The following is a 17,828-nucleotide window of genomic DNA, read 5'->3' on the forward strand; positions in this document are numbered from 1 at the left end:
TTTTTTCCAATTCCCTCCAGCCCCACAAGTCAAGCAAAAATGCTGGCCTTCCTGTTGTTGCTTACATCAGAAGAATGAATTAAAACAAAACCTGTCCAATCCTAAAATGAATCCAAAATCACTTCCTCTTCTTCATACCTTTGGGTGACTCCTGTGCTCAGGAATTTGGCCATAGCTGTATCTGCTTTGTTAAATGATATATTTTTGGTTACTGTTCCACTGCAGGCATCGACCATCACTATGAAAAATCCATTTTGAAATGGGAACCTGATGCCATTCACCTAAAAAGGAAGCATCTGTCAGTGTAGCAGAGGCAGGTATTATACATTAATGATAAGAAATGCTTCTTAGCATTAGCTCCTTAAACTGTCCATTAATCTTAAATGAATATCAGAAATCATTCTGGTTGTCCTCTTTGAATGTACAGTGAGCTAACTGGAACATGTATTCCTTGTGGAAAAGAAATCCTACATTCCACCCAACACAATTCTTCATTTCAGCACTAGTGACACACAGCAGTATCTCAGCTTCAGATCACTGAGATTTTCTCACTCCTCTTGTGGCTTGGTGCAGTCCCTATTGCAATAGGTAGAACAGCTGGATTTCAAGTCAGTGGGAGCAATTCAAAAGAACATTTTCTTTTTGTGACAATCTATGTGACCTCCAAAATTGGAGCATTAACATTACATCCAAACAATAACTGGCACAGGAGGAGGAGGCCATTTTGTCCTTCTGGCATGTTCAATTATTCAATTAGATCATGGCTAATCTAGCCACCTTGCATTTGAAATGTTTGATACCCCTTCATCATTGAAAATCTATGAATTGAAACTTGCGGAGCTTTGTCGTAACACAAGGGCAGTTCAAGTGTTCTGACCCTTTGTGTGCTTACAGAAGATGAAGGTGCACCTTGAATTTGACACAAGGATAATGAAAGTTTTAAAAAGCTGCTTAACAACAGATAGAGAATGTCTGTGACTAAGTATAAGTGAAATCTAACTGTGGGATATTCTGCTCAAGGAATCACAGCAAAATACAGCAGAGAAAGAGATCATTCTGATCAGAGTCTGTGCTGGAACAATTTGTTCCCTTTAATTATTTAGCCAATTCTCTTTTGAATGCTACCACTGAATTTGTTCCTACCCCCTATATGTCATTCAAATCCAAATCATTCACTGCCCCTAGATTTTTCACCAATCACAAAAATGTCTCATGTTTCTTTCACACAATTATTTTAAAATTAAATAACTTGTAAGAAAGTAAATGTAGGAATGTGCTCTCATTCCTACATTGGTAGGAATGATGAAAGTGTGGAGGGAGAGAATTCCAGAGCTTGGAACTAAGGCAATTCAAAGCACACTTACTAATAGTGGAGCAATTATCATTGGTGTGCATTAGTGGCAAGACTTCAAGAAGTGCAGAAATCTTGGAGCAGATTGCAGAAATGGGCAGAAGAGAGGCTATAGAGGGTTTTCAAACAAAGATGAGTATTTTACTAAATCAAATGCTGCTTGACTGAGAGCTAATGTAGGTCAGTTGACATGGGGGTAATAGGGAAATGGGACACACAGTGAGGTAAACCATGAGCAGTAGAGTTTTGAATGACCTCAGGTTGAGAAATAATTACTTGTGGGGTATTATCAGAAGAAAGTGGACTCCAAATATGTACACAGCTCCAAATTCTTACCCCATTCTTGTCACCTAGTTTTTTTGCGTCCCCCCCATCACATGCTGTCCCCTGAGTTTTACTGAAAATTCCTGTCTCAATAAAAGGTGACACATAGCTCAAGGGTTACTTACAGAAATGTAAGACTCGCCATGTCCCTGCAGAATCTCTGTTTTGCTGAGGGATTGGATTTGCAAGAGGAGGTAGGTTTTGTGTGGATCACTTGTAAAAACTCGCTGCAGGATATAAACAACATGGAAATTAGTTCTCATCTAAAATTATCAATGGTCTCCTTTCAAAACTAATGATGGCTAGTGCAGCTTTCACCTCATGTTGCATCTCCTGTTACGCAGGCAGACGAGGAAAAACAAATAGCTTTAATTTAAGAATTTGGTTGGAGCATGGAACAGAAGCCATTCAATCTCTCGAGCACTGTACAACCATTCAATTAGACCTTGGCTGGGTCTGTACCTTAACGCCATCTAACTCGGCTTTGCCCTGTTCCACTTGCCTGACAACAGTCCATCAAAAACATGAGTCATACTGGACTCAAAACTCGGTTTCTCTCTCCAAAAGATCATCTGCTGGGTTTCTCCAATATTTTCAGTTAATATTTCTGGCAAATCTTAGTATTGAAAATTTAAATTGATTCCCCCCTTCCCCAATCCACATCCCCCACCCAAAGAATTAAGGATTTTTGAGAGAGATTTCCTGATTACCACTACCTTCTCTGCGCTTTCTGATGGCACTCCTGAAATGATCTGCTCTAATTTTAAGGATTTACTCCATTGCTCTGAATTCCCTCATTGTAGTTTGCTGCTATTCACACCCATCAATTTTTTTGTAAATATCACACCCTCTGCTGCTAGCGGTTTCACAGGCTTTAGGTGGGATGAGGTTAATATCAAGTTCCTCAGATGATATTCCAACTACCTTCCTATCAGGCCTGAATTTTCCATAAATTGGGACATGTATTGTCTAGACCAGGAAACCACAGCCCAGCCTCCAACCTTACTCCAGTTAAGACTTTAAGTGGCAATTAAAGACCCCTTTACAGCCATTTCCTGCCCAATCTCCAATTTCAGGCTATTGGAAACAGGTTCAAGATCCCAAAAGTGGCTGTGAAGTACTTTGGGACATCTTGCATTCATATCCCCCCCATTATGAACACAAGTTATTTGTTTCGTGGAACGAAAAGTGAGTAATAGGCGACAAAACTTGCAGAATGATGATGCTGAGATGTCTGACTAAGTTGCATTTGAGAGTTTACCTGAGAGGCTCCACAGTTCTCACATTCGTTCAAGATCTTTGGTGGCATGACTATCGTGGCTTTTGGAGGGCTGGCATACTCCCGCGAGCCAGCAGCCATACAATTGCTCACGGCCTGGGACTGCATGGTGGCTGTGATCTTCACTCGCTCACAGCCCTGGGTCGAGCAGTAACTGTGCCCCTCCCGACTGTGCCGCGCCTGCAGCATTAGAAACAGCAGCCTAAAAACAGGAGAGAGGGTAGCAAGGAGACTTCATTCCTTTCCCCAGTGCAGTATGGGCAGTGATGGGTGCCAAGATCTTAAATACATGCATAAATCTGTCCTCTGAACTTTTAACCAATGATTCCAAGGCCAATTATAGATCTAGAGCAGAGAAACAGACAAATTGACCCAAATAGTTCATGTAGCTGCAAGCCTTCTCCAACCTACTTCATCTTGCCCTTTACGTTTATTATTTTAATCCTTTCTCCCTCCATTGTCTATCCAGCTTCCCCCAAATATATCTGTATTATTCATCCCAACCACTCCTTGTGATAGTGAGTTCCACATTCTCATTACTTGCTGGAGATAAGGCGAAACTTCTTCAGCCAGAGAGTGGTGAATCTATGGAATTCACTGCCACAGAAGGCTGTGGAGGCCAGGTCATTGAGTACATGTAAGACTGAGATAGATAGGTTCTTGATTATTGGAGAAAGCAAGAGAATGGGATTGAGGAACTTATCAGCCATGACTGAATGGCAGAGCAGATTCGATAGGCCAAGTGGCCTAATTTCTGCTCCTATGTCTATTGGATAAAGATGTTTCTGATGAATTCCCTATTGGATTTGCTTGTGACTTCCTGTACAAAGGAGAACATTCTCTAACCATCGTAATCTAAAGACCTCAGTCAGGTTACTCTTTCAGCCCTCCATTCACTTGAAAGAGGAGACTCAGCCAGCTGGGAATTTATGCCTAGAGGAATCCTCTCTCAATTTGACATCATCCTTGTTTGATTATAGAACGGTTACAGCATAAAGAGGCCGGTCAGCCTTTTCTGACTGTGCTGGCTCCCTGCTAGTCCCACTCTTGTCTTGTACTCCTAGACCCGAAAACATGTTCTTCTTCAGATAATTATCCAATGCCCTTCATAAAGCCAGAGCTGAATCTTGTTAGCATTTTCTGCAGGTGCCTTTATCCTTTCTATGTGACCTCTTTGACCAATTCACCATAATAATATCAACATGGTTAATTTCTGATGAGTCAAGACATAAACACATGCACTATATCCTAAGATCTTGTTTTAAAAAAAATTATGCTGAGAAAATACATCTGATCTTGTGATAATCTCACCACCAACCATTTTAAATGTCTTTGCTCTTAGTTAGAACGGAAACAATCCCTGCAAGCTCATCATGTTGTAATTGTGCCCCCCCCCCCCAACAATTGCTGGTGCTCTAGCTCCTCTGTTTTGAATTTCCCAGTTCCTTAAACATGGCTAAACATAGGTGCACAAAGTCAAAGCATTTTGTCTTGCACTTATCAGAACTGAAACACAAGAAACCAGTGTAGAAAGGGAACACTAATTTATATAGTAGGATGAGAGTGTGCACTTTGATTAGACCACAGATGGTGCAGATATGCAGAAGGAGCTGTCAATGGTCAGTCTTAGTTAACTGATTAAACATATTTCTGTTGGGAAAGCCCTTCAGCTCTAATCAGTTATATCTCCATGGTTACTGAGATTATTCACCTACTTCTTCAAACTTCCCAGAACTTGAGGAACATCTTCATTCCAGCTTGCCGCTGCCAACTCTCTGGAACAGCTATCCACTTAGCCTAGCCCCACTGCCCTACATCTTCCCTCATTGCTATACAACATTTTCTCCCTTTCAAATAGATAGTCAATTCCCCAGAAGGCTTTTGAATTAATTAGGGTGGCTCCAATGGAGGATCAGCCAAAAAGTTCCTGTCTACACAGATAATTCCAAAATTGTTTAGGTATTTAATCAACTGCTAGTTTGATGGAGGATTAGAAATTGTGGCAGATATTACATTCATTTATATAGGGTCATTTTTAGTAAAAGAAAATACTGCAGACTGAAAAATAAGTTCAGTTTCATTTTTCTATGAAGAGGGAGGTCTTTGCACTCAATGCCCTACAGTGGCTCCAAGTCCGTAATATGTCCTTTCAAATTCAGATACTGATTTTTAAATCCTTCCAAGGACACATCTTTCCCTGCTTCTATAATCATCCCCAGCCTTACAATCCTCTAAGTCTTTGCACTTTACAACTTCATGGCCCCTGCATATGTCCAATTTTATTTACTTCACCCCCGAAGCCCATGCTTTGGTTCCAAGCTGTGGAATTTCCTCCCTAAACTTCTCCACCTCCCTCTCTTCATTTGAAATGCTGCTAAAATCTACCTCTTTGGCCACGTTTTTGATTGTCTGCCTTAATATCACCTTATTTGGCTAGGCACATTGATTTACCTTTGGAAAGCTGCTCTCAAGTGTCCTGAGAAGTTTTATCATGTTAAAAGGTATTATACATTTGTTGTTACCCTGAAAATGGAATAAAGCAGGCCCGAAAAAAAAGGGAGGTTAAGCAGGTTCCTTGGCCATCATGCACTGTTCAACATTATCCCAACAGTCAGGAAACAGATGCTGAGGAGGAAATTTACATACCCAGTACTATTGTCAAAATAATATTGTCTCTCTGCTGGTTTATGCTGAACCTCTTCAAGAGAAGGCACTGCTTTGTAATCCTCTACACTATGAGCAGTTGAGTTTTGTCTTTGGTAGATGTCAGCTATGACTTGGAAAGTAGTGGCTTGTGGATAACAGAGACCAACACGGATCCAATCCTCTCTATATAATAAAAAAAACGCAAAATAAATTAATATGTCCACATCTAGAAAGGTGATTGGTGGAGGAAAATTCCTTAGGTTACCACAGCAACTTGGTCCCAATTCAGTACGAGATTAAAAATTTCACTCAATAAGTGGGAAGTGAAAGAAAATGCAACATAAAGACAGCTCATTATGCCTTTTGTCAAACTATATTTTATCTGAGAGAGGTCAATGCAAATGCATTGCCCCAGTCTGTGCCTAACTGCGGGTCAAGCTTTGTGGAGGATGACGTATCACTATGAGCCTCATTAGTAAGACACTGTCCCTAGGCTTTAGTTCCAAAATGTTTTCACAGCTTCACTCACTGGCATTGTCAGACAATAAAAGCGCAGCAAGGATAATCAGACATATCAGAGCACACAACAAACAGAGGAAGGACAGAAGGTAACAGGAGTCAGGTAAGGAAAGATTGGATTAGCAGGGGAAAAAAAACAAACAGAATGGAAGTGAGAAAATCATGAAGAAAATGAATCTTTGCAATTTTTAGTTGGTGGTGTTTGCTGCCATTATGTCTGCAGGGTTGCTGTCACCAGACACATGTCATCATCATCATCAAGGATGCTGCATCAAAAAAACACAAACTTATCGTAAGGCAGACAGCAGGGTCTTTAAAGCTTAGATACACATTTAATGCACAAGTTTTATAAATTGAAGTGTTCAGGTCTTCACTGTAGCAAAGCTGTGAGGGTGGCAGCAAGCGAAGTAGGCTCGGATTTTCCGATGGCCAGACAGTCATCATTCTAACATGGGTGGCAGTTGAACGTTGGGATGCTGTGGCATCCCCCATTGTAGCAGACACTGAGGGAATTTCCCAGGAGTTTTGAAGATTCTGCTGGACAAATCCTATCTACTTCTGGGACCTTGCAAGAGTACCCATTTAAACAACGGACTTTGGATGGTTCTGCTGCAATTATTGGTTACCTGGGAAATGTTAGAAGATTAAAAACTAGTCTAATTCCTAGGAAACTATTGAACTGACCCCACTAACTCACCACTCATCTGCCATTCCCATAACTAAACCTCCAAATTCTGGCCCAGAGAGCTTTTAAAAGAAATGTACAACCTCCAGGTATGTTATTGGAATCACAGTCATAGAGACATACAGCATGGAAACAGACCCTTCGGTCTAATTCATCCATGCCAACTAGTCCCATTTCCCAGCATTTGGCCCATAGTCCTTTAAGCCCTTCCTATTCATATAGCCATCCAGATGCCTTTTAAATGTTGTAATTGTACCAGTTTCTACCACTTCCTCTGGCAGCTCATTCCATACACACACAACCCTCTGCGTGAAAAAGTTACCCCTTAGGTCCCTTTTATATCTTTCCCCTCTCACCTTGAACCTATGCCCTCTAGTTTTAGACTCTCCTACCCTGGGAAAAAGACCTTCGCTGTTCACCCTATCCATGCCCTTCATGATTTTATAAACCTCTATAAAGGCCACTCATCAGCCTCTGATGCTCCATGCAAAATAGCCCCAGCTTATTCAGCCTCTCCCTACAGTTCAAACCCTCCAAAGCTGGCAACATCCTTGTAAATCTTTTCTGCACCCTTTCAAATTTAACAACATCTTTCCTATAGCAGGGAGACCAGAATTGAAGGCAGTAAAGGTGGTTCTACACTAACATGTGTGCCAGCAACACAAATTGGCTATCACGTTGCTGACAAACAGGAGAATGTTCGCATTTTAGAAATAACTTGTGCTGGCTAGAACATCATTCCGTCAGTGCGCAGAGGAGTGTGCGTGACATCACAGATCGTTTGTGCATGCTCAGAACAAAGCCCGCAAATGTTATCTTCATCTTGGATAATGCGCCAAGCCATCCTCCCACCAGTGGTGAGCTTTCTGAAAACATCAAAGTTGCTATTTCTACCCCCAAACATAACCTCTCACCTTCAACCCATGGACCAGGGTACAATAGCAGCTTTTAAAACTTACTATTTAAGGCACACATTTAAGAGTCTGATTATAGCCACTGAGGGGAATAGGACAGTGTTCTTCAATTCTGGAACAGCTTTAACATCAACAATGCAATTGACAGTATCATGGAGGTCTGGGCAGATTTTTCCAAGATGCATAAAGCTTTGATCCGTCAGAGGAGCTCCAAAGAATCAAAGAATGTTTTGATCTTGGAAAGCAAATTGGAATTGAAGAAGTGGAGAGCGATGATATTGAAGAGCTGCTTGAGTCCCACTGTGAAGACCTCTCTGTAGCTCATATTCAACAACCTGTCACTGAGGGGCAAGTGGAAGCTAGAGAAGTAGTAGTAGTCCAGGATGCAGCACCACCAAAACTCTTCACTTCTGTTTTGTTTTCTATCCTAATGGAAATTGAGAAGCTGTTGCAGCTCTTAGAGGACAATGATTACAATGGGTTATGCAGCAGGATAGCAGTTCATGGAATAATATCTTATTTGGTATCCAATGAACAGCTTCTTCATGGAAGAAGGAAAAGGGCAAAACAGTAAAAACTGGATGCCTTTTCGAAGCCAACCCCCAAGAAACAATGAACCATAGCCACTCACTTCTGGATGAATTATTTTTCGCCCTAGCCCTGCAACCACAACTGCACCTGAAGGTGATGATGATGACGATGACAATGATGACAACAACCTTCAGCCCCTGCATTAACAACGGAGCAACCTGACATTTTTTTCAAGATAAGGTGTTAAATTTATTTCATTATTAGATTTGAATTAAAAGTAAGCATTTGTTCAAACTGTGCTAACCTTTATGTTGTGATTTTTGAGTGATATTTTTCGATGGACAGTCCTAAGCCCACTTTTCCCCTGGGGTCCATTGTTTCTATCGTGTGATTTTCTATAATGCAGTGTTGTGCAGGAACACAACCATCACGTTATAACAGAACCCCCTGTACTTGAAAAGTGGCCTAATCTATGTGCTATACGGCAACAACAGGTGTCCCAACTCTTATATTCAACGTTCTGACCAACAAAAGCAAGTCTGTGAATTGAAACTGTTTGTCTTATTGACCCTAAGATTATTTGACTTTTTTTTTTCTGGGTGGGCATTGCTAGTGAGGCTGCTGTTTGTTAAACATCACCCTTGAAGTCAGCAGCTTGCAAGGGCAATTAAGAACCAACCACCTTACTCTGCATCTGGAGTCACACGCATGACAGGTTACTTTCCTCAAAAGGGGCTTTAGTATACCTGATGGATTTTCCACCCCATATTCCTGATTTATTAGCAGAGTGTAAATTCCACCAGCTCTCATGATATGGTTTCAACACATGACACCAGAGTATTAGACTGGGTTTCTTGGATTACTACCCCAAGTTGCATCACCACTGCACCAGGGCCTTGCACAACATTTAATGAACAATTAATGTGAAAATCCAGAAAGTTCATGAAAAAACTCTGGAAGGTTGAGGGGAAGATACCATTTGTGTAAAGAAATCATGGAATGAAGAAAATCAACCAGCAAGTTCTTGATTCACAACTCAGAATATATCTCCTCACTGGATAATGGGCTCATTAACTATTAATACAGCTATTTCTCCATGTACTATTTGGTCCCAGCTTTCCCAGAACCAGCACTCTTCACATAGGTGAGAAAATATTTATCAAAAAAAAAACATTTAGAAACTAGGTCAGAATAAGACAAACTTCTAAAAGTACCCCATCCTGTTACAGTACATAACAACAACCTTCTCTTAAGGTGTTTTAGTGAGGTGCTTGTGAAACCACAGCTTACTTATTGAAGTTTATAAGATACAGAAAGATTTCTTCCGGCGCACGGCCATTCCAGTGAATTGTGTAGCCTTTCTGGAGCATCACTACAGGCTGGTATTGCTGGAAGTCTGCTCTCTGGTTGATGCCACGTAGGGTCATAGGATTTTCAGAATATTCATCTCTTACAATGGTCATGGTTAGATTTTGAGGCCGACGGGTTTGTACATAAACCTAGAACAAGAATTACAATATCGCCATCAATGTTAAAACCAACGACCAGGTATTTCAGTGTTATTGTCCTTTCACTTAAAAAACCCTTGTTCAACTTCTACAAGTGAAGAGGTCCTTTGGTGAGAGTGAGACTGGAGATCATAATTTTACTTTGCTTCTGTTTTACCATGGAATTCAGTCACCGAAAATACTCACAAGAGGCTGCCAATGTACTTTTATCAAAAGAACATTAAAATTTATTATATTGAAGTAAAACACAAACTGTGGTACTCTAAATAAGAACTATTTGATATGGACTCATTTTATATATCAGAAAAGAAGATTCAGACCATTATACCCTCAACAATAATGTTACTGGCAAACTTCAGTAAAAGGTCCCCCGTCTCCTTTTTAAAGCTCCTTGGTCAGGTGGCACATTTATACTTGGCATCTGTTCAGCAAATTTCTGCACTCATTCAATGCTATTTCCTTTAGTTAATGGATCTCCCTGAGAATCTGTCTGTTTATGAAGCTCTCTCTTATTCACTCTTAATCTACTCGAGACAACTTCTGAGTGCAGGTTGCTTTAGAAACCCCCAAGTAACAGTATCTCTGCTATTACAGTCCTTTTCTCTCTAAATGAAACTTGCACACTGCATTTGTAAATGAGCTTACTTCTGTGTGTCTGCTTTTGTCATTGGCCACTCTGTTATTGGGTGACAGCCTAATTTCTTTTCTCATAACTTTTCTAATGCACTGAACTATTCACCTCAAGCTCTTTTCTAAGACTGTAAATTCTTATTAAAAAAACATGTGCCTTTTAAAGTGAAACTAAAAAGCATGCTTCCCGTCATCTTAACACATTCAATATAGAAATACAAGTCAAACTTAAAGTTCTCCCTCACTCTCCCACTTTAGAACTTAAGTTCTTGAACAACAATACATTATCAACCTTCGTCACACTTGCTAATGGTAGAGTAGCTGACCGCCCATCAACAGTGTTGGTGAGGAAGGTTTTATGCAAGAAAGGTTGATGGGGAGGGGACCATAGGCGTGGAGACATGCTCCCTTATGGCCCCAGTGATTTCCTCAAAGGAGTTCTACTCCAACAATATAAATTACATTTTCCTTCCCTCTGCGTCAGAAGTGATATTTCTCCCAGCGGCATTCCAGAGCTGCTGGTCCTCCAGTTGGGGTGACAGCTCTTGGGACCATTAAAATATCAACAGCAACCATCTACTTGCTGCTGGTAAAATTAGGCCCTGGTGCCCATCATTCTCCAAAGCAGGCTCACCATCCACATCCTTTGTCACCTCTGACAAGTTCCAATCCAAGTGCCAACTAAGAGTCAGTGGGCCGACTCAGTCCGAGCAAGTTGCTTTGTCGGTCCTAGTCCCTTTTCAGGAATAGGAATACAAAAATCTTGGCTCACTCACTCCCTGAGGGAGTGCTGCACAGAAACAGGGGCTGTGTTTGGGTTAATTTTTATCAAGATGCATTGGCTGTGAAATGCTATGAGAAGTTTGGTGGCTATGAAAGGTGTTACATTTCTTCCTTGGTGCTTCCTAAAGTTGTGACAGATACTGTAGGAAAACTAGGCTCAAGTTCTTCTTTCAACTTACAGTTGAGTCACCCATAACACACCAGCTCAATGCATGAAAACTGCCCTGCTTTTTCAGTAGCTCACTGTGATAGTGATCCTCCTCCAAAGCCGGAGCAAAGTACAGTAAACTCCACTCTGTTTCTAGCCTTGCAGTGAGTGGTTAATGCTGATGGTGGGAGTCAACCGTAAGAGAAGCTTCCCCTTCCCTGTCTGTAACTCTGACAGATGAACAACTTATCACCTTTTTCTCAGGCCAGTTAAAATAGAGCTTGGCTGATCGTCATTGCTATATCAACCAGGTTCTACAGCTTGCAATGTCTCCAATTAATTGGGGAATTCTAGTCATGGTTTTCCTTCATCTGGCACTGCCCACTCCATCTCAATTCTCTCGATTTCTTAAAGCCAACAAAAAATTTACCTGTTGAAATTATATCTCCAAATGAAGACAGGGCAGTTTTACTCCACCTGTCCCTCAGAACTGATTCAAGCATTGGGAATATACAGTACTTTACTGTGGGATAGAGCTCTGCATTGAAAAATTAACATTTGAATTAAGTGACTCCTCAAGACAAGTGACCATGTCCGACTCAAAATGCGCAGCTGATAATGTGTAAACATGACATTCCTTTGGAACAAGCGGGAGAAAAAAAAATGAATCTGGTCTCCCTAGCGCAAACAGACTTAGCTCAAGAGGGAAAAACTCACAGCAGAGCAAGATAAATATACAAATATAGAAAATAGGAACAGGAGTAGGCCATTTGGCCCTTTGAGCCTGCTCTGCCATTCAATACAATCATGATTGATTATCCTACTCAGTACCCCGTTCCTGTTTTCTCCCTATATCCTTTGGCCCCTTAGCCCTAAGAACTATATCTAACTAACTGTGATGATGAATGACTGAGAGTTTAAGTCCCACTCAAGAGACATAGCACCCACTCCAAAGCAGAACCATGGGAGAGCTGCACTGTCACACGTGCCACTGTTTGGATGAGATGGTGAGACCCTGCCTGTTCACTCGGACAAACATAAAAGATCATGCAGCCACCATTTTAAAGAGTAGCAGGAAAGAGAATTTTCACCAGTATTCTGGCTAATACACTTCGTTCAACCAACACCACTGAAAATATGCAGATTACCTATTCATTAGTGGGAGCTTGCTGCATGTAGATTGGTTGCCACGTTTCCTATATTATGACAATGATGTCACTTCAAACATACTCATTTAGCTCTGATGTTCTTTAATAGGTCTGTAGGTCATGAAAGATATTTTGAAAAATACGCTTTGAAATGATTTCTCTCGTTCCCTCACGCATTCCCCACTTCCCCAAGCCTCAGTTTTGTTTTACCTGAGCATATTTTCCGCTGCAAACTGTGCCAAACCAGGATGTGACATTCTCACAGCTGGGATGCTGGATCAGGAAGTTATCCATGCGGCCCACGTATGTGTCTCTGTAGCCGGTCACAGATCCGTCAACGTCATGGAACACAGCATTCTTGTCACCGTCGAGATCACAGCCCTCAAACCACGGGCCTGGTGTGCCAAAGAAAACCTTCAAGGACACCTAAGGACAAATGTAATTAAAAATGTTGTGGATTTTACTGTGATTAATATAAGAAAGGTATATTGCATTGTTACATTATCCTGTCTGCTTTAGGTGTAAATAAAAAGTTAGTCCAATCATGCTGCTCACAATTAAACAAGCTTTAATCAGTGCAATACACAAGAGAGATATGGGAGTGAAGAAGGGATGAAGTCTTTTCAGAAATTAACGATTGAAGAACATTGAGAAACATTTCTGGAATTCCAAAGATTAATGTATATGAAGTTTGAGCAATTTGAAAGGAAACTTTTAAGTGCAGGCATTGTATGCAGGTAATTCAATAACAGAAGAACCCCTGGGTTTTTTTTCTACACACTAAGCTGTTGTCACCTGCAGGTGCTGCCTAAAAGGGCAGTAGAAGCAACTTCAACAGCAGCATTCAAAAGACCAAAATAACGAAAGAAAAAAATTTGTGACATAGTGGGGAAAATAAAACAAGGGAGTAAAGAAAACAGGGTCACTATTTCAAATGGTCAGCACACTCATGTTGGATTGAACAGTCTTATTCCATACTGTGTCTATGATCTGAGACTTTTTCAAGTTTCATTCAGAATGTCACCAGGACATGTCCCGTTGTTAACTCACTTATTTCACTGCCTAACGCATTACTGCACATTACTGCCAATTTAGGTCAATACACTAGTAGCTGGTCCTATTGCAGCCAGTGGTGAGAGGGTGAAAGGGAGTAAACCTGTTTCCATTTCTTTCAGACTTCAATCCTGAGCAATTGAAACAAGTCCACAGAGACTTTAGCACATCTTCGTGGCTGACACTTCCTGTGTAGTACTGAAGGAGTCCTGCTCTGCCAGAGGTGCCACCTTCCAGAAGCAAAATTAAACCAAGTGCCCACAATCATTTACCCTGTGAACATCACACCCCCTAATAACCAGATTCAGACCCAGCAGTGACTAACTACACGGCGAATTGACCTGTTAACATCCACCACCTGCAGGGAGGTGGATACCTGTGGAATCTTTCGACTGGAGTTAACACTTGCCTGGTGAGATTAGAAGGTGTTGAGGAGGAGATCGAGGGAGAAGACTAGGAACCAAAACTACAAGATAACGTGCTGAAAAGAACACCAGAATGGTGTAAAACAAGCCAAAGTAGCCATGTAGCACCCCTCCTATAAGAATGGCAGACAATAATTTATAAACCACAATGCAATTCATTAGCATTCAAAGGGGTTGTACAATCAGACAACTTACCAGCCTCAGGCACAACAAAACACCTAATGATGTCTCTAGCCATTGATTCTACTAATTATTCTTGAGTTCTACAACACTCCAAGATTGCTACAGTATTTCAGCTCTTCTTACCTCTGTAATTTCTGTCAGTCCTATAACCTCCCAGCATGTCCAAACTCCTCCAGTTAATCTCACTGGAGCATCTCAATTTCCTTTGTTTGACCAGAGTCTGCCATATTTACAGCTGCCTTGGCTGCAATCTGAGATTCCCCTCCTTAACTTCACTGTCTCTCTTTCTTATTTCAAAACTGTGATAACACCCATAAGACCCATAGGGACTCGCTAATTATTCTCCTCAACGGAGCTTGTTGAGTATGTGTTCCCTTGGTTACAGCCAATGGTAACGTCCCTGCCTCTGAGCCGGGAAGCCTGGATTCAAGTCCCACCTGCTCCAGTAGAATGCAATAACATCTCTGAACAGGTTAATTAGAAAATATAAAACATATAAAAGCAGATCCAGTGACAGTAATAGGTACAAAACAAAACAAAATGGTCAGTCATTTGGTGGTGAACATAGATGGTTTTTGGTTGTGTGATAACACTTCAAGGATAGAAGGGGATCACCTCATGGTCGAGTTGGGCCGAAGCTCTGTTTCCATGCTGTATGACTGTGACTCTACAATAGGTTGTTCTGCTGACCACTTGAGGGGCCCTGACTTTCAGCATCATAAGAGTTTAACCTACCTGGCAACACAAAGTCAAAGTTTTTGATGGACTGATAGATACTGTAGCAGATCATCATGACCCCAAACCATCTGTTACATTGCAGAATTTTAAACGGCAAATAGATTTCCTAGGGAACCAGTTACTGAATTTTTGACGAGACTATGAAAACTGATGGAACATTAAGTACAGGTCAGCATTTTGAAAAATGTTAAGGGGTCGTTTAGTTTGTAGAATTTATAATATTGCAACCCAAAGGATGCTACACAGACTGAACCAAATCTGAACCTTAAGAAAGCCACAGAACAGGCTCTTTCCAGTAAAAACATAGAAAAAAAGGGGATCAGCAGCTTCAGGGATCCATAGTACCATCCTCAACCTGGGGCAACTCCCACGCTGCACAGCCAAATCCCTGGTGGATAATACTCGCTGTTCCTGTTCATCGCCACAGGAGGGCAATTGGAGTTGGAGGCTGCAAGATTCCAGAACAGGATGGCAAGTTTCTCCACAATACCGTGAGGAGCAAGAACATCCATGCTGCACTTGTTGTCACAGGGTCCATCTCAGACAAGGCTACTGCAACCAGCAAAACACAGACCGCCCAGGCCGAAGGGTAAAGTCACCTCAAGACAAGACTTTGCAGTAAATCAGCCCGAGGATGAGGAATTTATACAGCTTAACTGTATCACTGCTCCCAAAGTGTAGCCCCAATTAAAAATGACCACTCAGGTTAGTGGCAAATTCCTAAACATGTACAGGTACACTATTTATTGTTGGGGAGTAAACCTTTAGGAAAGTCCAGTGGGGCTGTCCAGTCCTGCGAGACACCATGGTTAGATTGGCCACATGCTATTTATATATATTAAGACTACTGTATACACCCCAGTTATACATTGCCACGGGCAGTTCAAGTCCCCTTAATGTTGGCACAGGGCTGTGTCCCAGCCTTTGGGAAGGCACTGGCTACAGGAAATCTGACTGGATTGGCATCAGATCTTTAAAATAGGTATCAACGACTTGTATGAAGTTATTGGGAAGTACCTTGAAGACTTCCAAGAGGACCTCTTGGAATGCACAACCCTACCTCTTGTCCTCAAGCAGCTCAGGAAATTTGGTATGTCCATAAGGTCTCTCACCAACTTCAATAGACGCCCCATTGAAAGCATACTGTCCAGGGGCATAACGCCCTGGTGTGGCAACTGCTCTGCCCAGGACTTTAGAAAATACAAAAGGTTGTGTGCACAGCCCAGACTATCACAGAAGCCAAACTTCTGCCCATGGACTCTATTTACACAACCCACTGCCACAGAAAGGCAGCCAACACTATCAAAGACCCATCACATCCTGGTACTGATCTTCTACAACCTCTTCCATCAGGCAGGAGATACAGAAACCTGAACACACACGCAAACAGGTTCAGGGACAGATTCTTTCTGGCCGTTATCAAACTGTTGAAAGGACTCTAGCCTCAAATAATGTAACCTGTATGCCTCTAAGTCTTTTTGATCTGTACATCCTTTGCTGGCTGCGATCTGCGTGTACTACTAGTAAACAAAGCTTTCCACTGTATTTCAGTACATGTGACAATAAAATCAAAATCAAACAAAAATCAATGGGATAAAGGCCCTACGCCCTATACACCAGAGTACAGGTGAATTGGAATGTCTGCAGAAACTTGGCAATAACATGAACTGTGCAATCCGCTGAATGGGCTACACCAATAGTCCCAGTTGTGAAAACTGACAACTCAGTCTGCATTTGTGGGGATTAGGAATTGACCGTCAACAAAGTTTCCCACTTAGACAGATACCCTATGCCACACATAGAAGACTTTATGAAAATCTGACTGGGGGGGTCACTTATTTTCTGAATTGAATATGAGCCACACCTACCCACTACTGGAGCTCAAAGTGTCACCTGGCAAGTGTGTGTCACTGTGAATGCTCACAGAAGACTGAATGGGTACAATCACTTGCCTTTTGGGGTATCTGATTGGCACTAACTTTCAAAGGATAATGGAGAACATCCTCCAAGTGGTGCCCAGAGTGGCAATCTGAATGGCAATTTTATCTCAGGAGCTACTAAAAAGGAACATGTAAAGAGTTTGGAGGAGGTCTTAGGACAATTCTCTGAGGCCAGCATCCAAATAAAAAGGGAAAAGGTGTTGCAAGTACGCAAGGTGCCTCAGGTAGACAGTCAACAAAGATAGACTGTACCCTGTGAAAGCCGTAAGAAGGGGCTCCAACTCTGAGGAACATAACGGAGTCAATGTTTTTCCCAGGTCTCAAAAGTCACTAGGGGGAGATACAGTCCACGTGAGGAACTTGAGTGATAGCTCTCCAGATATCCCAGGACTTAGCTTGAATGGAACTAGAATTGGTAATGGTTGAAACCAGGGAGAAGATCATTCAAGAAAAACACATCAACCACCTTTGGCAAGAACCCTCCACAGAGGCAACCGTTTCTGCTGACATGCCAACAAGGACGTGCTCCCTGCAGTGACTCTTCAACAATGTTCACAGAGGAGATGTTTGCCTACTTATTATACCCCTCTCAAACAGACCTGCAAAATATTAGGAATTGACCTATGAACAAAATCTCACATGAGGCCCCATCATCACAGAAGCGAGGGGGAACCCTCAGGCTTGGTGGGGCAAGGTTGTGATAAACATTTTAAGGCCCATGGAGAATCACTAATTAATCTCCCTATTCAGCACATGGAGTAAGAGCTCCCTTAGTATCAGAAAATAGCCTGTCCAGTTGGAGTTCAGCAGCTGTGCTTTGCATAAAGCAGACTCAGGCATATGAAAAAAAGCAAACACAACCCCTTCCAGTTCCCCACATCTCTCCCTCACTTTTGATGGCTTGCATTGTCCTTAATAGGTTTTGCATGTTATTATTCCATTAGAAGCATGTGTGATTTATTGGTGATGATCACTAGACAGAAAAAAATACCATGAAGATTTGGTGATGGAGAATAAAAAAGT

General features: G+C 41.7%; 1 protein-coding gene across 2 annotated transcripts in view; it reads right to left on the reverse strand.

Moving 5' to 3' along the window:
• Positions 1 to 17,828, reverse strand: part of cemip2 (cell migration inducing hyaluronidase 2) — an 85,876-nt gene that overhangs the window by 3,541 nt on the left and 64,507 nt on the right. For both annotated transcript variants that reach the window (XM_048527164.2, XM_048527163.2), the window contains exons 17-22: positions 12,677 to 12,892; positions 9,540 to 9,748; positions 5,601 to 5,783; positions 2,937 to 3,156; positions 1,801 to 1,902; positions 139 to 281 (exon numbers count right to left, since the gene is read on the reverse strand). In XM_048527164.2, coding sequence (XP_048383121.1) covers positions 139 to 281; positions 1,801 to 1,902; positions 2,937 to 3,156; positions 5,601 to 5,783; positions 9,540 to 9,748; positions 12,677 to 12,892 — 1,073 coding nt within the window. The remainder of the gene's footprint in view (positions 1 to 138; positions 282 to 1,800; positions 1,903 to 2,936; positions 3,157 to 5,600; positions 5,784 to 9,539; positions 9,749 to 12,676; positions 12,893 to 17,828) is intronic.

The sequence above is a fragment of the Stegostoma tigrinum genome, chromosome 3, assembly GCF_030684315.1.
Source record: "Stegostoma tigrinum isolate sSteTig4 chromosome 3, sSteTig4.hap1, whole genome shotgun sequence".
NCBI lineage: Eukaryota > Metazoa > Chordata > Chondrichthyes > Orectolobiformes > Stegostomatidae > Stegostoma > Stegostoma tigrinum.